Source organism: Thalassophryne amazonica, chromosome 2, assembly GCF_902500255.1.
Source record: "Thalassophryne amazonica chromosome 2, fThaAma1.1, whole genome shotgun sequence".
NCBI classification, from domain to species: Eukaryota; Metazoa; Chordata; class Actinopteri; order Batrachoidiformes; family Batrachoididae; genus Thalassophryne; species Thalassophryne amazonica.
The window spans coordinates 101,932,098-101,956,145 of record NC_047104.1 but is presented as its reverse complement, the minus strand read 5'-3'; the positions used below and the strand labels follow the sequence as shown (position 1 = coordinate 101,956,145).

General features: G+C 42.1%; 1 protein-coding gene across 1 annotated transcript in view; it reads right to left on the bottom strand.

Annotated features, from left to right (window-relative positions):
• galnt18b (UDP-N-acetyl-alpha-D-galactosamine:polypeptide N-acetylgalactosaminyltransferase 18b) overlaps positions 1–24,048 on the bottom strand; it is a 366,991-nt gene that overhangs the window by 163,046 nt on the left and 179,897 nt on the right. Inside the window, exons 2-3 of the mRNA XM_034190778.1 lie at positions 13,895–14,090; positions 12,037–12,203 (exon numbers count right to left, since the gene is read on the bottom strand). Of these exons, the coding sequence (XP_034046669.1) occupies positions 12,037–12,203; positions 13,895–14,090 (363 nt within the window). The remainder of the gene's footprint in view (positions 1–12,036; positions 12,204–13,894; positions 14,091–24,048) is intronic.

Here is a 24,048-nt window from a genome sequence, read left to right as displayed (position 1 = left end):
AACAAATGCACCCGAACGTGATGACAGCTGCAACTGCTTAATGCTAACTTTTAACACTGAAAATTCCATAGACATGCTAAGACGTTAGCATCGTGATCCGGATCACCACTAAAATGTAATCACTTGTTCCTCTTGTCATTTCCAACCACTCCACAAAATTTCATCAAAATCCGTTCAAGTTATCGAGTTATCCTGCTGACAGACAGACAAACAAACAAACAAATGCGACCGAAAACATAACCTCCTTGGCGGAGGTAATAATTCACAAACACACATAAATACTAAGTGTGGATTCTATTTGGACATAAAAAACAATTAAAAATAATGGTATGATGCTGAATTTCCATATTTAGGAAGCATATACTGCAGTTTGACTGTATTTCTGTCATGTCATCAGTATTATATGGAGTGAAACCTGTAGCATGTTCTCAAATGAGCACTGCAACCATTACGTTTACTGTTTATCTTACGTGAAAGATCATACTGTATATAAAAGCCACTTCATTCTAATGACCGCTGCTTTCCAGCTGAGCTTCAACGGATGTTGTCTGAAATGATTGATGGCTGTTGGCAAAGAGCTGCTCCTTGTGTAATGAACCTGTCTTTATTCAGTTATTTATTTATTTGTTACAAGGTGAAATATTTTATAACATCACTTTTATTTTCAAGTCAGTGACAGATAACAAAATGTAGTAGTTGCTCATGAATGTAAAACTGTAGCCATGCAGTGTACTGGCCTCAAATCAGAATGCTTTTTTCTTTTTAATTGAAATGCACTTTTACACTGGTACGCTCCATATGCTGTTAGTATTACAGTTATATCTAACTGTAATTAGGATGGGGTAAATGCAGAGGACAAATTTCATTGAATATATGTATGTACAATGACAAAGTCCCTTCTTCCTTCTTCTAAAAATAGATGAAGAAAGATGGTAGACTCAACGCAACCTTTTTTTCTAAGGGCCCTTTCACACATAACACGAAAGACACAGAAACTGGAAGAAAATCTGCATAGAAACACACAACGGGGAACCACGAAACATTTCACCTGCTCTCGTGAGGGATGCACAGTCGCACAGGCATGCACGACACACCGGCGATGGTTTCGTGCACGCGAACACAGTGCGAGCAGCTGGAGTGTGTGGAACATCATTGCGCACTGCTATGGAGAAACAACAAATAAAAAATACATGCCAACCATGGGATTTGAACCTGGAATTTACAAAAACTCAGATTAACAGATGGAAACTTTACTACTGCACTACCATTGCTGTCCTACAACAGGAATGTAAAATGCCTACAATCAACAAGATGATAAACATATTTGAAAAAAAGAAATTAGAAAATGTAGATGAAGAGGAAATATTTAATTATGGCGAAAAAAGCACCGTAATAACTGACAAAACGCGGGGGCATCCCGTGGGGTGACTTCCGCATGGCATCAATCAATCAATCAATCAATTTTTTTTTTATATAGCGCCAAATCACAACAAACAGTTGCCCCAAGGCGCTTTATATTGTAAGGCAAGGCCATACAATAATTATGTAAAACCCCAACGGTCAAAACGACCCCCTGTGAGCAAGCACATGGCTACAGTGGGAAGGAAAAACTCCAGCAGAACCAGGCTCTGGGAGGGGCAGTCTTCTGCTGGGACTGGTTGGGGCTGAGGGAGAGAACCAGGAAAAAGACATGCTGTGGAGGGGAGCAGAGATCGATCACTAATGATTAAATGCAGAGTGGTGCATACAGAGCAAAAAGAGAAAGAAACAGTGCATCATGGGAACCCCCCAGCAGTCTACGTCTATAGCAGCATAACTAAGGGATGGTTCAGGGTCACCTGATCCAGCCCTAACTATAAGCTTTAGCAAAAAGGAAAGTTTTAAACCTAATCTTAAAAGTAGAGAGGGTGTCTGTCTCCCTGATCTGAATTGGGAGCTGGTTCCACAGGAGAGGAGCCTGAAAGCTGAAGGCTCTGCCTCCCATTCTACTCTTACAAACCCTAGGAACTACAAGTAAGCCTGCAGTCTGAGAGCGAAGCGCTCTATTGGGGTGATATGGTACTACGAGGTCCCTAAGATAAGATGGGACCTGATTATTCAAAACCTTATAAGCAAGAAGAAGAATTTTAAATTCTATTCTAGAATTAACAGGAAGCCAATGAGAGAGGCCAATATGGGTGAGATATGCTCTCTCCTTCTAGTCCCCGTTAGTACTCTAGCTGCAGCATTTTGAATTAACTGAAGGCTTTTTAGGGAACTTTTAGGACAACGTGATAATAATGAATTACAATAGTCCAGCCTAGAGGAAATAAATGCATGAATTAGTTTTTCAGCATCACTCTGAGACAAGACCTTTCTAATTTTAGAGATATTGGATAAATGCAAAAAAGCAGTCCTACATATTTGTTTATATGCGCTTTGAATGACATATCCTGATCAAAAATGACTCCAAGATTTCTCACAGTATTACTAGAGGTCAGGGTAATGCCATCCAGAGTAAGGATCTGGTTAGACACCATGTTTCTAAGATTTGTGGGGCCAAGTACAATAACTTCAGTTTTATCTGAGTTTAAAAGCAGGAAATTAGAGGTCATCCATGTCTTTATGTCTGTAAGACAATCCTGCAGTTTAGCTAATTGGTGTGTGTCCTCTGGCTTCATGGATAGATAAAGCTGGGTATCATCTGCGTAACAATGAAAATTTAAGCAATACCGTCTAATAATACTGCCTAAGGGAAGCATGTATAAAGTGAATAAAATTGGTCCTAGCACAGAACCTTGTGGAACTCCATAATTAACTTTAGTCTGTGAAGAAGATTCCACATTTACATGAACAAATTGTAATCTATTAGACAAATATGATTCAAACCACCGCAGCGCAGTGCCTTTAATACCTATGGCATGCTCTAATCTCTGTAATAAAATTTTATGGTCAACAGTATCAAAAGCAGCACTGAGGTCTAACAGAACAAGCACAGAGATGAGTCCACTGTCCGAGGCCATAAGATCATTTGTAACCTTCACTAATGCTGTTTCTGTACTATGATGAATTCTAAAACCTGACTGAACTCTTCAAATAGACCACTCCTCTGCAGATGATCAGTTAGCTGTTTTACAACTACCCTTTCAAGAATTTTTGAGAGAAAAGGAAGGTTGGAGATTGGCCTATAATTAGCTAAGATAGCTGGGTCAAGTGATGGCTTTTTAAGTAATGGTTTAATTACTGCCACCTTAAAAGCCTGTGGTACATAGCCAACTAACAAAGATAGATTGATCATATTTAAGATCGAAGCATTAAATAATGGTAGGGCTTCCTTGAGCAGCCTGGTAGGAATGGGGTCTAATAAACATGTTGATGGTTTGGATGAAGTAACTAATGAAAATAACTCAGACAGAACAATCGGAGAGAAAGAGTCTAACCAAATACCGGCATCACTGAAAGCAGCCAAAGATAACGATACGTCTTTGGGATGGTTATGAGTAATTTTTTCTCTAATAGTTAAAATTTTGTTAGCAAGAAAGTCATGAAGTCATTACTAGTTAAAGTTAATGGAATACTCAGCTCAATAGAGCTCTGACTCTTTGTCAGCCTGGCTACAGTGCTGAAAAGAAACCTGGGGTTGTTCTTATTTTCTTCAATTAGTGATGAGTAGAAAGATGTCCTAGCTTTACACAGGGCTTTTTTATAGAGCAACAGACTCTTTTTCCAGGCTAAGTGAAGATCTTCTAAATTAGTGAGACGCCATTTCCTCTCCAACTTACGGGTTATCTGCTTTAAGCTACGAGTTTGTGAGTTATACCACGGACTCAGGCACTTCTGATTTAAAGCTCTCTTTTTCAGAGGAGCTACAGCATCCAAAGTTGTCTTCAATGAGGATGTAAAACTATTGACAAGATACTCTATCTCACTCACAGAGTTTAGGTAGCTACTCTGCACTGTGTTGGTATATGGCATTAGAGAACATAAAGAAGGAATCATATCCTTAAACCTAGTTACAGCGTTTTCTGAAAGACTTCTAGTGTAAAGAAACTTATTCCCCACTGCTGGGTAGTCCATCAGAGTAAATGTAAATGTTATTAAGAAATGATCAGACAGAAGGGAGTTTTCAGGGAATACTGTTAAGTCCTCTATTTCCATACCATAAGTCAGAACAAGATCTAAGATATGATTAAAGTGGTGGGTGGACTCAATTACATTTTGAGCAAAGCCAATAGAGTCTAATAACAGATTAAATGCAGTGTTGAGGCTGTCATTCTCAGCATCAGTGTGGATGTTAAAATCGCCCACTATAATTATCTTATCTGAGCTAAGCACTAAGTCAGACAAAAGGTCTGAAAATTCACAGAGAAACTCACAGTAACGACCAGGTGGACGATAGATAATAACAAATAAAACTGGTTTTTGGGACTTCCAATTTGGATGGACAAGACTAAGAGTCAAGCTTTCAAATGAATTAAAGCTCTGTCTGGGTTTCTGATTAATTAATAAGCTGGAATGGAAGATTGCTGCTAATCCTCCGCCCCGGCCCGTGCTACGAGCATTCTGACAGTTAGTGTGACTCGGGGGTGTTGACTCATTTAAACTAACATATTCATCCTGCTGTAACCAGGTTTCTGTAAGGCAGAATAAATCAATATGTTGATCAATTATTATATCATTTACCAACAGGGACTTAGAAGAGAGAGACCTAATGTTTAATAGACCACATTTAACTGTTTTAGTCTGTGGTGCAGTTGAAGGTGCTATATTATTTTTTCTTTTTGAATTTTTATGCTTAAATAGATTTTTGCTGGTTATTGGTGGTCTGGGAGCAGACACCATCTCTACGGGGATGGGGTAATGAGGGGATGGCAGGGGGAGAGAAGCTGCAGAGAGGTGTGTAAGACTACAACTCTGCTTCCTGGTCCCAACCCTGGATAGTCACGGTTTGGAGGATTTAAGAAAATTGGCCAGATTTCTAGAAATGAGAGCTGCTCCATCCAAAGTGGGATGGATGCCGTCTCTCCTAACAAGACCAGGTTTTCCCCAGAAGCTTTGCCAATTATCTATGAAGCCCACCTCATTTTTTGGACACCACTCAGACAGCCAGCAATTCAAGGAGAACATGCGGCTAAACATATCACTCCCAGTCCGATTGGGGAGGGGCCCAGAGAAAACTACAGAGTCCGACATTGTTTTTGCAAAGTTACACACCGATTTAATGTTAATTTTAGTGACCTCCGATTGGCGTAACCGGGTGTCATTACTGCCGACGTGAATTACAATCTTACCAAATTTACGCTTAGCCTTAGCCAGCAGTTTCAAATTTCCTTCAATGTCGCCTGCTCTGGCCCACGGAAGACAATTGACTATGGTTGCTGGTGTCGCTAACTTCACATTTCTCAAAACAGAGTCGCCAATAACCAGAGTTTGTTCCTCGGCGGGTGTGTCGCCGAGTGGGGAAAAACGGTTAGAAATGTGAATGGGTTGGCGGTGTACACGGGGCTTCTGTTTAGAACTACGCTTCCTCCTCACAGTCACCCAGTCGGCCTGCTTTCCCGGCTGCTCGGGATCTGCCAGAGGGGAACTAATGGCGGCTAAGCTACCTTGGTCCGCACTGACTACAGGGGCCTGGCTAGCTGTAGAATTTTCCACGGTGCGGAGCCGAGTCTCCAATTCGCCCAGCCTGGCCTCCAAAGCTATGAATAAGCTACACTTATTACAAGTACCGTTACTGCTAAAGGAGGCCGAGGAATAACTAAACATTTCACACCCAGAGCAGAAAAGTGCGGGAGAGACAGGAGAAGCCGCCATGCTAAATCGGCTAAGAGCTAGTAGCTGCGCTAAGCTAGCAGATTCCTGAAAACACGCAAAGTGAATAATGTGTAAATAATTTAGAGGTGATTCAGCAGAAGGAGTGCTTTAGTTAAGGCACGTGAAGATTACACTGGGAAACAAATCGTAATCTAGATAACTAGATCAATCTAACTGCGCAGATTAAACAGCTAACAGATACAGAAAAACACCGCTGTGCTCCGGAACAGGAAGTGATACAATACCGCAGTGAGAGCCAACCACCAGTAGAGGCAAGCAAGAGTATAGGTCATGATAGTCATGATAGTCACCAGTGTTGTGGTGCACCGCTGCAGTAGTCAGCTGAAGCAATATGTGTTTTAATTTATTTCCACGCGAGGACAGCATCCCGATGTCCATGCTTCATGCTGTAGTTATGCGACTTAATATCCTACAATCCAGTACACACCCACATCTGACAGTGGACCTCGGCAGCTCACAGAACAAAAGGCTCACTCTCTGTTGCTTTGTTCTATGATTTTAATTTAATGTATGTATTATTATGTCTTTGTCCTGCATCTGTCTGATGTCTGTGTTTTTAATTTGACACAGTCACATCCAGCTGACAGTCTGCAGTCAGCTGACAGGCGCTGTATGAGCAAAGCGACTGGACTCTGAGACCTTCAGCCACAGCTGACAATGTTGGATTCATGGTGTGTGTGTGTGTGTGTGAGTGTGTGTGTGTGTTGGTGGGGGGGAAGACACTCCACAAGCCATGTGTGTTGGGGGGGATGACGACACACTCCATACCCCATTTGTATATATGTGTGTGTGTGTTGGGGAGTTCGGCACAGTTACACCCATGTGTGTTGCTAGGTAACGCCACACTCGTGTTGCACTTTTTACAATTTCCACAGGCAGGTCGAATGTCATCGCCTGCTGTCTACTATCATACCAGGTGTGTGAATAGCCCTGCCTTTTCTAAGTGTACAATGAGCAGTGTTAGATGTTCATGTGCGACACCTGGAATTTGGCCGAAACCTGCTGAGAGGGGGATCGAATGAGCACGCGCAGGGTATTCGCTGTCTTTCGGCCACTTGAGTGCATGAATGGTTGTAGCAACAGGTGCATTCGTATTGTGCCGCTAGAGGTGAAATTCTTGGACCGGCGCAAGACGGACGAAAGCGAAAGCATTTGCCAAGAATGTTTTCATTCTTGGCTTCATTCTCTGGTGTTTGAGGTGGCTCTGATTTTTCATGAATGGCATGCAATTCCTCCTTCGTGCGCTAGTCAACTTCAATCGTGTTATGTGTGAAGGGGCCCTAAAGCACGTTTAAAACGACAGCAGTCGATCAAAGTGCTGCACATAATAAAAAAATGGACACCAAGTTACCCCCAATCGTAAATAAATAAATTCAAAATAACAATAAAAATTCCAACAGGAAATAAAACAAATACAAAATAAAATAAAGAGTAAAAAGTAGTAGAAAATAATTTAATTTACCGTATTTTCCGGACTATAAGTCGCACCGGAGTATAAGTCGCACCAGCCACTTTATCCATTATAAAGAAAAATAAACCATAAATAAGTCGCACCGGAGTATAAGTCGCACCAGCCACTTTATCCATTATAAAGAAAAATAAACCATAAATAAGGTCCACTGGACTATAAGTCCCATGGACATACAGGTATGTTAACATGAAAAGTTCAGATGATAATATTGTGACGGCTACCGTTTTCGGATGCATATTTCACCAGTCGCAACTTGTAATCTGCAGAGTATGATTTTCTTTTTGGTGGCATTTTTTTCGAGCCTTCTCCGTTGTCTTGTTATGTTATCAGTAACGTTAAAATTTTTATTTTTCTATGGTAGTCAGAAGTCGCAGGAACAGTCACACAAGCCTCGAGTGCCCTCTCGTAAGCTGCATTTTACCTACGGATATGTTTGTATTTTGCGGACCACATTGCGAGCCGAACCATGCAGCGCCTACCTGCGCAGCTCATGACCGCCCAGCGGTGTCGATCCAGCTCCTTTCAAGTGGAGACGCTAATCCTCCGCCGTCGCTCAGTGCTCCCATGCAGCTCTCAGCGTCAACTCTGCTCACAGTGATATCCAAGGGTTGAAGCTGTCTTGTTAGCCGTCCCGGAATAAACACCATGTTCGTCTGCTTCAAACGCTTTTCACAATCATCGACGCCAGCTCCTTCCAAGTGCACACGCTAATCCTCCGCCGTCGCTCACCCAATGCTCCCACGCAGCTCTCAGCGTCAACTTAAACACTCTGCTCACATTGATATCCAAGGGTTGAAGCTGTTCTGTTCGCCAAGCCAGAATAACAGCAAGCACCGAGTTCGTCAGCTTCACACGCTGTGGGTGAGGTGAGGAATACGCATCCAAAGTTCTGTTCTCTGATTGGTTATCGCGACCAGCGTGAACTATAGGATGGCCGTCATACTACAGTGCCCATGATGCATTGCATTTCCTTTTCCGGTGGCCATTTTAAAACATAGATCGACTCTGTCACGTAAAATTGTTTTGTTACAGTAAATTAATTGAGATCCTACCGGTATATTTTTCATTTATAAGTCGCACCGGAGTATAGGTCGCACCCCCGGCCAAAACATGTAAAAAAGTGCGACTTATAGTCCGGAAAATACGGTAATTTATTTCATTTACATAGCCCATATCACAACAAAGCTGCCTCGAGGTGCATTGCATAAGTAAGGTCTAACCTTACCAACCCCTAGAGCAAGAACACAGGCAACAGCGGTAAGGAAAAACTCTCTCTGATGATACTGAGGAAGAAACCTCAAGCAGACCAGACTCAAATGGGTGACCCTCTGCTTGGGCCATGCTACCGACACACTTGACAAATATACAGGAAATTTTGGTCCTTCAACTGTGACTGCAAAAAAGAGATACAATGGAAACAGACACCACACATATAATAAAGATACACTACCAGAGATCACTTTTGGAAGAGCTCAGGATTAAATCTGGATATATTTCAGTTTAAAGATTTCCTGGATATCCGCTATACACAGGTAACACCCACACAGATCTGTTTTGTCAGTTGTCAATGCTGTCATTAATTACAGCTGCGTTTTTACTTGGTTTGCCAAAATAAGTCAGTGGGGAGGACTAACATTTTATCTTAGCTTATTCAGACATATTTTTCATAGTTGTAAGTTAGTAATTCTGAGTTCTCATTTCCCATCAAATGAAGCACAAAGTTCAAACATTTCCCACGTGCTTCTTCCTTCGTGGTGACTGCAAGATCTCACAGAGCAAACTCATATGTGCCACTAAATAAATACTTCAATGCTGTGATCTTTGGGGAAACATTGGATTCTCTGACTCCAGCAGTTGAGAATTTGAGCGAAGGATTGGAGTGTTTGGGTTTGTGATTGTCCTGGATTAAAAATAAAACCCAGGCTTTTAAAGACTTCCTGGACTGAGCCATCAGATGTATATATGGTCAAACTATCAAACTTGAGGAGACATTCATCTGTGTTGGCCGTGACATTCATAAAATCAAGAGCCTAGGGAGTCATGATGTCACTGGACAGAGGCATTTGGTGATACTGATACCCTTTCTTGAGAACAAAGGTCCAAGTCTTCACGGTCCTGGTACTTCCTGTCTTACTTCATCATTGTGACACCTGGATGTTAACTAGTAACTTAATGTCTAGACTGTGTGTCTTTGGAGAATTCTTGAGTACTGCTGGAATTACTTTGTGTCAAATGAATAGTTACTTGAGGAGACTCAGATGAGAAGTATCACTTGCATTGTGTGGACGGTCAGCTATGACTTTTTGACCCTGTGGCACCTTGTTCAGGACATGATCGTGTATGCAGGTGTCTCAGTGTTGAGGACCCCGGTGGGACAAAAAGGCCAAATGGATGTCCACATTTGACCTAGCTGTGTCAGAGCAATGGTTACTTTCTAAAGATGTGGATGGACCAGTTGTCTGTCTGACTGGTTATCATTCAGTACCCTAGGTGGTTCCATAGTGTGGTGGATGCTGGGATGCACAGAACCAGTGCATACTCCCATTTCTGACCTGAACACAGAAGTAAAAGGTACTAACTAGATTTCAACATGAAGTAAATTTGACCAACTTTGTGAAAAATCAAAAGGAACTACACCTTTAAGTGAAAGTTTGGAATCAGGAAACCGACAGTCTATCTCAAAAGTGAGTCCTTGTCAAAACCTGCTGTTACACAGACAGACCAGGCCTCGGGAATGGGCATTATCCAATTAAGGAGGAATCACGTAGGCCAACGGACCCTTTTCCCTACACTGGTGGTGCATGTTCTGCTGCATGAAAATACCTTATGGAGGTGAACTGTGACTAACATAATGCTGTGGATGGCTGGATGGTAAGCGCAGGAGGATCATTCCTTTTACAATCTCAGCAATTTGCGGGTCAACAGTCGAACATCACTTAATACAGATATTTTCTGGTCATAGTGATAATGACAGCACAGCTCCATTAGAGACAATGTGACAGAGTGCTCATGCAAACAGGATGAAATGCCAGCAGCAAAATGTCAAAGCATGACTTCGGCTCCTGAAGGTGTTTCCTAGGTCTTAATTAGGTGATACATTTTCAAAGTTTGCTTGACGCAATAATGCACTTTTTCATGTGTAATTGGCGATAGAACAATGGTCATTATTATCCATGTGGCAACTTTGAGTGTTAAATAAAGCCAAAGCAGATGTGCCAAAAGTGTAGTTTCTTGAATGGCCACTCGAGGCAGATTTCAACAGCAAGTCAGTCTTCACAGAACCCTATGAAAAAACATCAAACCTCCCAACAGAATTGCAAATATTGTACAAAGAAATGTACAATATACAATATGCAGAGTTTCCTTGCTGTAGGGGGTGTGACTGTAACTCATTAGTTTTGGCTGTTTTAAGCCACAAAGTTGCGCATATTTAGGAATGTATTCAATTTGACTGATAGCTAGCATCCAACCGGTAACAGCCGCATGCTAACAAGCTGGTAGTTCCTTTCTGAGCATTTTAAGGCATTTCTGATGGGGACAGATGAGGGCTGTCCCCGGATGTAGGATTATTGTGTCATATTTTAACTATTTAGCGCCCACCCTCAAACGAGACTGCGCTGCCCAATTAAGTTCTCAACCCAGCTAGCTGAGGCCGACAAGCCCCATTACAGCTTCAAACCTGGTCGTTAGAAAATCTACGGCTGATGTCACAGAAGGTTTGTCCATTGTATATACAGTGCATGTTCTTGCTCCAAACAGCACCACACCGATCCATATTTAAAAGTCTCCAGGCTGCAGGATATGCTGCATGTTTTGCATTATTGACTTTGGGGCACGTATTCTCATTGCCAGCATAGCTCCTAAAAGCTGTCCTCCTTTCAACCAGCACAGACCTTTAAAAAGTCTATTGCTTATAAATGACCTTGGCACAGTATTTTTAGTTTTTCGTAGCCTGCTTCATGTCTTATGAATGTACTTAAGTCACTCACTCACTTACTCACTCATCTTCAACTCCTTACTCCAATTAAGGGTCACAGGAGGCCGGAGCCTATCCCTGCAGTCATAGGGCGTGAGGCAGGGTCCACCCTGGACAGGACACCGGTCTGTCACAGGGTGACAAACAAGCACAAACAAACACATTCACATCCGCACGCACACCTACGGAAAATTTCAAGTTTCCAATCCACCTAACCTGCATTTCTTTGGATGTGGGAGGAAGCCAGATCCTCTAGAGGGAATCCATTAGACACCACAGGTGGGAATTGATCCCATGACCTGCTTGCTGAGAGGCAACAGTGCTAACCACTAAGCCACCGTGCTGCCCATGTACATACTGTAAATTACTACTTCAACTTTTCTCAGGTTAAGTAGATTCTTTGTGTGTGCAGGATGAATTCACCTATTAGTACTGAGACTCAGTCATCTGATTAATAATGACACCATGAGAGCACAGCACAGCAGTTAGATGGCATGCTGCGTTTTCAATATACAGTGGATATCTCATCATACCTTCTACTGTTCAGATTTTTGCCTCTGCATGCACATATTTAAAAAAAAAAACATACCTCGCTGGATTGTTATTAGCTCGGAACAATTTTCTTGTCTGTCTAATTAATTAGTGTTATTAATCTATGGGTTTAGACCAGTAAACGCCACACCTAATTAAAGACAAACAGTCAGAGGGGCATCCAGAGCAATAAATAACACAGATTCTACAGGATGACATTTCAGAATAAAGTCATGCTGCTTACTGTTATTGCTGTTGTCATCCACCAAGATTATTTCTTTGAGAAGGTGGGAGGGTGTCTGGCTGATGGCAGAGTGAATAGACCGCAGGATGACAGACAAGGCCTCATTCACAAAAATAAACACAATGCTCACTTGAGGGAGGTTTAAAGGGTAAGTAATGTTTCTGCATCTGTGGAGGACACAAAAAAAACCCCATGACAGTGTCTGAAGATGGATGACTGAATTTTACATAAAATCCTAAAGAGCAGAGCAAACCTAATGTCAGGGTGTATCAAGGTTGCATTTCCATGAATCGAAGTATAAATGTTGTCAAAGGTGTCAGTTCATGGCCATCAGTTTGGTGTAATTTAGTGGTCTGAGTGCTACTCTATGATCTAACAACAGTGATCTATGGATATGCTGCACTGCACCATGGGAGGTTGGGGTTTTAAATGTTATTGTGGTTCATGTTAGTTTAATAGCGTTGTTAATGTTATTGATTTATTGTTTTTGTAGTTCAATTAGTTTAATCACTTTAGTTAAGTGTCATGTTGCTGCTACAATGAGTGAGGAGTGTAGTGCATTTGATGTCTTCCTCCACAGCCTGTTTTGGATGTTTAAAAAAAAGCACCTGCTTGGGGCAGAATGCAGAAAAGACAAAAAGCTCTAGCTCTGTTTTTGGTCTTCCGCACAGCTTTCCACAATATATGGCATCTGTGTACATGTATGTCACATTTGCCGTTAGGTCCACCTTCAATCCCAATGTGGACTTTTAATGGAAATGGTACCCGAGAAACTGGGAGCAGCTGAAAGACAAACAGCAACTTAAATGGAGTGCTGGCTGATCGTGGATTTTGGTTTGTGTTGGTTCCTGCTTGATCTCTGTGCTCATTGAAACAATCTCTGCAAGGGTACCCTGTTTTTCAGTGCAGGAAAAATCTAAATTACCCAACTAATTGACTAGAACAACATTATATGACTAGTCTAGTACTAGCAAGTTGTAGTTAACTATTACAGCTAGCTGTCTCAGCCCTAGTAATTTATTGCATATTTTGTTACTTTGAAGCAGTTGTAGTTTTAAACCTTAAATTACACATCGTAAATAATTTCCTGTTTTCCTGTTTACAATTTCAAATTTCAATTGTAATGTAATTCTGAAGTAATTCCCGCAGCCTATAATCATTCATTTAAGATAACATAGTAATTTATTATTCCTACCATGAAGAAATGTAGGAATGTGCTGGAGGAGACCTGTGCAGGGATGTTAAAACAGCCTCTGGGAGCGGCGAGAGGGTGGACATGCTGTAGTTTGATCAGCCCCTGCAAGGATAAAGGTTCTGAACGGGCAACCTGATCAATTTCAGAACTTGTGTCCTGATTGGATACTTCTGACATTGATGGGTGGAGAACATCGTCTTATATGGTATACTGCGGTAATTCAATCTCTGCGTGAACCTGCCTTGGGTTTACACACAAGTGGCATTCCACATTTACACATCAGGTACGTAATAACTGTAGGCAGGCGTGGTGGCCAAGCGGTTAGTAAGCTTGTTTCTAGATCAAAAAGTTCCTTTTTCAAGACCACCCATGCCCATTCTCTATGTAATATGGAGTTGCATCAGGAAGGGCGTAACACTTCTGCCAAATTTTTAAAAAAAGGAGATCTGCCTCAGACCTCGAGTTTATTAAAAAAGGGGGAGGAGACGTGGAAGGGAATTACTAGAAACATATTAACTGCAACTGTTGTCAGTCTGAATCTGGTGTGGCTTTTGTACGAGCGGATTATACTGAAAAATTCATGAAAACATCTATGCATGAGGTCCAATTTTATGACACTTCATGTACTTCACATGAAGAATGTTATTTGTTCACCACTCTTACCCTTCAGGCCTGAGGTCTGGTATTGGCCTGTCCAAAGAGAGCCGGTCACTGAGGTAGCCATTATAGCCGTAGTACTGGAACATCTTCAGTGCCACTCTGCGGTTCTCTGGACTGAGCTCCTGACCCCATTGAGAGAACAGCGATGAGTCGGAGAAAGACCTGTCTGCCTGGCCATCCTCGCCCCTCCCTGGATTCTCTAGAAGGCACAGGTAGACAAATAAGATGAATACACGCCTCAATGGCAACTTTCCAATCTTAGCACGTGGTGGAGCGTGACATGATAGTTAAGGAATTTGGAGAAATGATGATACTACTAAAAAACAAACAAACAAATAAAAAAAAAAAACGCTGTGATAAATGCTGTTTTCCTTGGGCCACTGTAGTGTCAAAATTATTCATTTAATGTCTTACAGATAGCCTGCCTAAAACTTTTGCTGTTGCATCTAAACTCTATTCATTGTCTTTATGTAACATTGCAGTATTGCAACTGCACTGATAAAACTCAAGGTCTATTCTCCAAGGCCGAAAACTGTGATAACATTCATTGTTCAGCAAGACTTTTCATGGGAAACTCAAACTTTCTTATTCTGGAAAATGTATACGTGACTATTTGCAGCAACCCCTCCTTTCTCTGCATGTACAAAACAGCTCCCTCAGAAATGTTGTTCACACACACTCATTCAAAATTTTGCTGTTCTGATTTTGACTGCCCCAAGCAGTCAAAATCAGTGTGTGTCTTCGGGTCTTTGAGTCAGTGTGTGTCTTCGAGGCCTCGAATTAGAAGCCTGTTATTTAATATGTTAATTTTTTTACTTTCTTTCCACAAACAGCCTCAGACACTTTGACTTAAAATCATTTTTGCCTCCACACCATACAGTAGTGTATGTCAGCAGCTGCATATTTGGCTTATTCAAATAGACTGAGTGTCCTTCAAAAGTAAACCCAGGAGTTTACACACTCTCTCTCTCTCTCTCTCTCTCTCTCTCTCTCTCTCTCTCTCCTCTCTCTCTCTCTCTCTCTCTCTCTCTCTCTCTCTCTCTCTCTCTCTCTCTCTCTCTCTCTCTCTCTCTCTCTCTCTCTCTCTCTCTCTCACACACACACACACACACACACACACACACACACACACACACACACACACACACACACACACACACACACACACACCCGCACCAAGGGACAGTGAATGAGGGACAGATTTAGTCCCTACTACAGGCTGGTAAGCTTCTGTGAAGCTGACTAGATGAAACAGAAATTGAAACTAATTTCCCTGAAGTTGTGACAACACTAACACAGGCATTCAATAGCTGTTCAAGTGGTAAAGTCAGATAATTACTGGGTTAGCGAACCATTCCGATTGTGTTTGTACATTAACACTGGAAGATGGCTTCCTTTGTGTTTCATGACAGAAAACAGAGGGAGCTGAAAATGAGCGGTTCCAGTCATGCAGTCCTTTCATTCCTGGCAGAAAGCACAGAGAGCAGCAGATGCTAAAGAATCACTTGTTTACTGTGAAAAGCCACAGATTAAGCAGGAGGATGCACATCTGGACACTTCTGGCTTGTTGTCATTTTTGTAGAATGGAGAGTGCACAAATTGATGGGCTCACTTCATGTCACACCACAATTTTTTTAGATAGAGGCAATGCACAGTGCATTCACAATATTTTCATACTCTTTCACATTTTATTATGTTGCAGCATTATGCTGAAATTGCTTAAATTAATTTGATATTTTACTAAATGAAAAACTAAATTGACAGTTTGAAGCAAATTTTACTCTAACACAGGAAATGTGTTCATGCATTCCATTCTATTAAAAATAATTTTCAAGAAGATAGGATCAAAGTAGGGCAGCACACAGGCTTAGTGGTTAGCACTGTTGCCGCACAGCAAGAAGGTCATGGGATTGATTCCCACCTGTGCCCTTTCTGTGTGGAGTCTGCATGTCCTCCCTGTGTGTGTGTGGGTTCCTTCCAGGTGTTCCAGCTTCCTCTCATGTCCACAGACATGCAGGTTAGTTGGCCTGGAAACTTTAAATTGTCTGTAAATGTGCGTGTGGATGTGAATGTGTTTGTCTGTCTATATGTGGCCCTGCAACAGACATCGCATCCTGTCCAGGGTGTGCCCCAGGACCACACCCTTTATTGTTAAACAGAGTAAACATTCCCTGACACTTGAACGCACTTGTACACACATCGTGGTGACAATCCCACCCGCTGTGTTCCCAGCTGGACGCTGCACTTTCTTCCACTGGCTGCCACGCATTGTGCACTAGATGTGTATATAAAATCATTATTTTGTAGCAGATTAATCATTTTCTCTGTGTTGGCTGTTGAAAATGCCTCTAATCACTTCCAGAATCACAGAGGGCTGCTCCAGCTGCAGCCTTTCTCTCTCTTGTGCACGTATGCTTAATGAGATGGAGAAAGCATTGGGAACAGATTAAACAGGTAATTATTTAACATGTTTATATTATAATAGCTTGGTAAAACAGTTGCATGTTCATCCCACCTTGTGAGCAGCTGTAAAAGTACATTTATGATAGATTTAACATCTTGTTATAATCGTTCAGATGAGCTGCGCTCTGATTTCAATTTAATTTATTTAAAAGGGACCATGTGCAGTTAAAACATAAATGTTATCATTTGATGCATTGCACCAGAGTTATCCTTAGGCTAATTTGCATCTGCAGTCCCTAGACACAAATAAATGTAACATATAAAAACATCAAACATCACAAATAAATACAACACAAACAGAGCATTAAACATCACTCAACAGATAAAAACATGTAGCAACACTATTTATCATACATAAAATGCCCCTCACAAGCACAGGCACGCATGCACGCACGCATGCACGCACACACACACTACACCCAGTCGCACACACTCCTTGTCTTAAAAAAAAGAAAAAAGATGAGCATATTAGTGGGTGCATTGTTGTGAGAGTTTTAAATGTTTTTTAATATTAGCTTTAAAATCACCAAATGAATCACAATTTTTTTTATGTTGTCTGGAATAGCATTCCATTGTGTGACAGCTTTAACAAAAAGGGCTGCCTAGCAAAAGGGTAGAATGCAGTCATGTATGGAAGCTATACTAGTGGACCTTAAGGCCCAGTCACATGGCACTTAACGAAGGGTGATGAAGCCCTGTTGAAACAAGAAATCTGGACTTTCGTTGACTGTCGTTAACATCGTTTAACCTTCGCGCAGCCTCGTTCCTGCAGCTGGCGCTACGTCAGGATTTTTAAACTGTTGAAAATTTTGAACAAAGGGCAACGAAAACCTCAATTCGTCTGTGTTTCGTTTTGCTGTCTTTCTTGATGTTTTTTAATCGTTTGTTTAGTTTTTCTCACGTTATTGTTTAATTTGACTTCGTTGGAGCAGATGAACTATTTCACACAGTGCAGAAGCCGGTTTGTGAGCGCGGAGGCTGCTGCTGGTTCATGTACCATCGGAAATTACAGGGCAAACACAGCCTGCTTGCTTGGATTTTTTTTATCTGTGTGGGGGGGTCAGCTTCAATGGGCTCAGGCACCTTACATAGGCCAGAATTAATCTTTTGTGTGGATATAATTCATTATTTTGCCACAAGTAACTGTTGAATTTGAAACAACAAAAAAGTTGTGTAATTTCCGATGGTACTTGAATGCAGCATCAGCGGCAGCAGGAGCTGCAGCGTGCGCTTATTATTTTGTATTAAATATAACAATATGAGTGTAGGAATGATAATCCAGTCCTTCTGTACATGTGGCAACATCAAAATGATTATATAAAGTGCTGTTCTGGAAGGAAGAATTCACATTGTGGATCAGTGATCAGCTGGTGGAATAACCGTGCGTGTCAGTCAATGCGCACGTTCACACGCACTGATTAAGTTACTGCTCTGATATATTCAATCATCTTTACACATATATTTATATTTATTCTCCCTTTTGACAGTTTTCTGTTATAAATAAATATATATGGCTTAGAACATAATACAGTGATACAGCAGTGACCACAGCACACTTTTTCTTTTTTTTTTTTAAATTGGAGGAAGACGGAGTGCGCAGCATGTTGACAGACAGTGGTGATTCTGATAATGATGGAGATGATCCCTCTTTTTTCTGGACGAGGAACCAGAGCAGGTGGGTCCACAGATGTGCACACAGATCTCCACAGCTTCTTTAGTAGAGAATACCAAGAATGCTTCCATGCATTCTTTGTAAAACAGTTGAAACCCAGCCTTAACCGGGGAGGGGGTCTCAGACACGCTTTGTCCCCTGTTTACAATGGGGTACTCTGGTCAAAGCAGTTTCAGTCTTTTGTTCATGGTAATGAGTCATTCACGTCATCAGGAGAGTCATCAAGGGAGCCATCAGGAGAGGCTTCCGTCCCATCATTAGGAGGGACAGCTGCCCTGTCATTAGGAGGGTGCTAACTAGAGCACAATAGGTGCTAATTAGAGCTATTGTTTAGTCACTAGCCTGTAGCAGTCAGCCTCTCGGTAGGAGGGGTCTGGTTAGGTTAAAAACTCCAGCTTTTGTTGACCTCTGTTTTAGTCTTCTCTACAAGAGTCAAGACAGAAGTCAGACTACCAGAGCAAGAATTTTAGCTGCGGAAGCTTCTGCGATTTGAAGCGAAACGTCCTCACGTCAAGCAACCCAGTCCAGTCGAAGATTCAAGCTTCTCTACTATGGAAACTACCTGGACAACTGAGAGCCTACACAGAAACTCCACAGCTTCTGTTTGCAGGCGCTATGAGCTTCGTCCCAGCACTGAGTCCTGGAACACAGAGATGCAGACACATGCTGCTCCAGCTGTGGCTCCAGGCGTGTTTCGTCGAGATCGTGAGCTTCAGTTTTGTTCATTTCCTCTTTCATCCCTTTTGCGCTCTTGCTTCGCAGACTGTTTGGTGATAAAAGCTCTTTCGTCCACCTTTTCTCAGGGAATTGTGACGTTTTTTACTTTTTCCCTTCGTTCAGGAATCGTCGTGCGCCGTGTGACTGGGCCATTACAAAGCCACGATAACAGACAAACTTGCACAAACAGGCAGGAGCCAAGCCTTTTAAGATTTTGTAAACAGCACATAGATTTGAAAATATCCTAAAATTTTCAAAAGTTAATACGTAGATTGCACTTGTGTATTATGGTACAGTGGTGACACCTCAATGGCTTTTTGTCAAAAAATTTCAGAGCCTGTTTGTACAAAGATTCTAAGGGCCTAATTGTTGTCTGGCCAGCCTGGCCCCAGCAAGTTATACAATATGAAATATGGGAAAAAATTAAAGCATGCAAAAATATCTTGGCATCCTCAGTAGATAGAAAGGATCTAATTTATCACAATAGAGTCAGCTTTTATGTAATAGTTTTTACAGCTCAAATTTGGATCCAGTAACACACCAAGATATTTGAATTCAGTTGCGGTGCGCTGACGAAATTACTCGCACTCACGCAGTGTTTTTGGATTGTTTGCATAATGTTCACGTGAAGATGATGGAGATTTTGAACATTTCAAAATTTTCTTTGCGCACTTGCACGTAGCTGCACACAGTTTACAATGGTTTGCAATTGCATGGATCAAAGTCGTACAAGTGTCAGGGGGCCTTAATGTTCTACGCGTGCTGATAGAAGGTCATCAGCTGTGCTAACACTCACACTCATGGTGTGGCAAGACAAATACTTCAGGTTACAATGATAACTCAGAAGATTGCATATACAACTTAAGTTGTTCAACCCCATAGTTCCTGTGACAGCACTCCGCCAAGTACCACAGTGCTGGCAACACTGTCCACAATGAATGGCCACCCAGGATCTGGGTGGCCGGATGGGCCAGTGGGTGATGAGTGCTGACCGGAGCTGCGCAAAAGCAGTCATGCAGTCCTCATCCCATTGGAATGCCTGGCCCTTCTGGGTCAGGTGCAGGAGTGTGGCGATGGTAGCAAAGTCTTTGACAAAACACTGGTAATAGGAGGCCATGCCCAGGAAACTGCACAGCTCCCCAACGTCATGAGGCACAGGCCAGTCCCTCACTGTGATCACTTTCACTGGGTCTGTGGACACACCTGCTGCACTGACAATGTGACCCAAGAAGGATGTCCCTTGCCAAAACAGGTGACACTTTTGTGGATGGCTTATAAGACATTTCTCAGGTTGGACAAGGGACCCTCAAAGTCTGTGGCACAGGCAAGGAGATCATCTAGGTAGACAATGCAGCGGCTCCCATCAGGAGTTCGAATGTAGCTGGAGCATAGCAGAGGCCAAAAGGTATCACTCTGAACTGCCACAGGCCTTGACCAATAGAGAAGGCAGTCTTGGGGCGTGCCTTCAGTGCCAGGTCTACCTGCCAGTAGTCACTGCAGTGGTTGAGAGAGCTGAACCACCGGTACCCTGCGATGTGGTCAAGAGCATCGTCAACCCAGGGTAGAGGGTAGGAGTCTTCACAAGTGACTTTATTGAAGAGGCGATGGTCAACACAAAACCGCCAGGTGCCATTATTCTTCTTAACCAAAACAACAGGGTTGCCCAGGGGCTACTGAAGGGTTCGATGATGCCACTCATATGTAAACCTGTGTTCCTCCCATTTTATAAAGTAGGTATTCACCACAGCCATTTCCAACCGTTTTGCAAAATCAACTGCTATCTGCCCTTCCACATTCCTGTTCTTGATACCATATCTACCCATTACTTCCTCATCATCTCTGTTCTCTTCGCCAACATGCCAACTGAAGTCCACTCCTATCACCACTCTTTGATGCTTGAGCACACTCTCCACCACCTCATCTAACTTACTCCAGAAATCTTCTTTTTCCTTTGTCCTGCAGCCTACCTGTGGGGCATATGCACTGATGATATTCATCATCACCCCTTCAATTTCCCACTTGTTTAACCTCCAACACACTCTTAACATACTCTTGCTTAAAATGACCCCAACACCATTTCTCTTTCAATCCACAGCATGATACACAAGTTGAACCCTCCGCCTATGCTCCTACTCTTACTTCCCTCCCACTTTGTCTCTTGCGCACACAGTATGTCTACCTTTCTCCTGTCCATCCTATTAGCCAGTTTTCTCCCTTTACCAGTCATACTGTCAATATTCAATGTCCTCTTCCACCCTTCTTGTTTTCCTCTTCTCCCTCTGTCTGTGGACACATTCTCTTCCTCTTATTCTTCTTCACCCAGCAGTAGCCCAATTTCCACTGGTACCCGATTGGGCAACGGCACCAGTGGCGGTTGTTGTTAACCCAGGCCTCGACTGATCCGGTATGGAAATTCGATTTGTACTCTGCATGGTTATGTTGGCTTGTTTTACACTGGATGCCCTTCCTGATGCAACCCTACTCATTTATCCTGGGTTGGGAGCAGCACTCAGAGTGTACTGGCTGCACACCCCTACTGGCTGTAGATGAGATTTGACAAACTTTAAGGTTAGCTCCCTGTCTCCTTCTACCCTCTTCATCTATCTGGGTTTGGGACCGGCACTCAGAATGTACTGGCTGCACACACCATGCGGCTGAGTTAACCTATTAAATCGAAAATAAACTCATTAAATCAATTTTGGACTATTTCTAGCAAAGAAAGTGAAGTCTGTAAATGCCAAGCAGCAGTGATCAAGCAGAGATTAAACAAAAATGTGAATCACCTTCTCAAAATTGATAAATGGCAGCTAAAACCTTTGACAGTACTGTCAACTGAAAAAAAGTCATTGAAAATGAATACACCTTTATTAAATGTTAACGTATCAAAAACCACATCAAACGTTTTGACAATATATCAAAAGACCAAAGGAGCCCAGGTCAAAATCAAGGGCGTCTCAGAAGTCAGGAGGTCCAAATATCACCATTTTAGTTTTCTTGTAATTAAGATAATGAACACATAGTCAAGACTGAGAACATGCGACACGGTGGAACTGTCTTGCAGACACACGGTTCAGCCCCACATCTCCAAAATAACCACATTTTTGCTGCAGCAAAGTGAAATGTGGGCATTCCCTTGGCCATCTCCAGCCATGGGGGTCCGCAACATTCAGGCACCTATGAGTTGGATCATGCACAGACAAACATAACAAAACTGTAATAAAATGTCTTAACCAATGTTCCCTCACAATATTAAGACTTGTGAGACAACCTGTAAGTGGTTGAAACACACTTTCCCTTTTATACGATCGGAGAGGAACAGCACTTCTGGAAGCGACTGAACACTCCAGCAGCCTCCAGCATCCTACTCTGCATGCATGTGAGCAAGCTGGATATGTCCTGTCCAGCCATATATGAGCTGCACGGACTGGAGCTATTGTATATTTATTTATATATTTATTTTTCGAGGAAAGAAGCGGAAATTAAGTTTAATGCTCCTGGTCAGTGGGCACCCACCATGCATGCACAGGAGCTGGCTGGACACATCCTGTGCACCCACAGATAAGCTACACAGACTCATCCGTAAGAGTGCTGCGTGATATTCACGAGCAAATCCTTGTGCATGCAAAGACTGCACCAGTGCCGCACGACTTTCATATGTGTGCTGCGTGGCATGTTAGTGGTTCTTGCACGATATATGTGCGGAGTGCTCAATATTTGTGGCTGTATTTTCACCGCCACATCAGAGGACATTCAAAGGACAATCAGCCATCATTGCCTTTTCGCCAACCAAAAGACTTGGACCTTCATTCTCTTGTAACGATATCAGCATCACCAAAGACTTCTGTCCAGTAATGTCAAGAGTCCATAAGCACTTCTCAGGCATCTGTCAATCGCAAAGGCCAGACACATGAATGTCACTGCCAGGACAAGTAAATGTCTGTAAAAGGTTAACACTTTTACCACATATAGATACACTTCTGATGACTGAGTCCAGGAAATCTTTAACAGCCTGAATCTTAGTCTTGATTCAGGACAATCACAAACCCAGACACTCCCATTCCTTGCTCAGTTTCTCAAGTATTGCAGTTAGCGTATCTGTTGAGTCCACAAAGACCAGACCAGTAAACTGACCTTGACTTCACTGGGAAAGTCTCAGTCTCTGCCTTCAATCTACACAACATTCACATTATCTGTGTATAGGGTGGGTATAATGTTCAGTAACTTCTTGGGGATCTCACTATTTCTCAGGATGTCCCAGAGAGCAGTCAGATCAACTGAATGAAACGCTTTGCAAAAAACCCAAAAAAAAACCCAACATAGGCTACCTAGAAGCACTATCGATAATCATGCTTGCATTATTCTATCAATGTACTTGCAGCGCTAGAATGTGGTGTTGATTTATTGGCTGTGAAGCCACACTATCCTGGCCATTGAAAAGCAAAGTAGCTGGAACTGAATCTTATTAAGAATTCTTGCAAGCACTTGACCTCGCACAGACAGTAGTGTAATACTCACAATATTGAATATAAAGACAAAAAAGGAAAAAAAATTGAAGTCACTGTCTACTTAGGCTGATGGGCAAACATGACATGCTTTAACACCAGATTGTAAACAGCCACCATTCTCATCAATCGTGTTAGCAGCAGCTGCTTAGCACTGTGATTCAGAAAGATCTGAATGCTACTGTATGTATATCCTCAATATAGCAATTTTAGAATTCATTTTAAAATCTATAAAATAATAGAGTGGAATGTTTTAATTAAAAGAACATTGGAAAAGCATAGGCTCATTGTTTTGTCAGACGATAGGACGTTAAAGTTACTCCATGTGACCTCTGGCCGAGCAAAAGCTAGGCTACAAATAGCAATGAGACACTAAAAATAAAAACTGTCTTTACTTGTTAATTTATGCACAGACAAGGACATTGCAGAGATGCACAATATCCTATTAGCTGAGTGGTAAAATCCCAACATAAAGTGGATGAAAATAGAAGGAGATCTCCAATAAAAAAGAAGGATATATACGAGGGCTGTCCGTAAAGTATAGGTCCTTTTTATTTTTTTCAAAAACTATATGGATTTCATTCATATGTTTTTACGTCAGACATGCTTGCACCCTCGTGCGCATGCGTGAGTTTTTCCATGCCTGTCGGTGACGTCATTCGCCTGTGAGCACTCCTTGTGGGTGGAGTCGTCCAGCCCCTCGTCGGAATTCCTTTGTCTGAGAAGTTGCTGAGAGACTGGCGCTTTGTTTGATCAAAATTTTTTCTAAACCTGTGAGACACATCGAAGTGGAAAATTTTAAC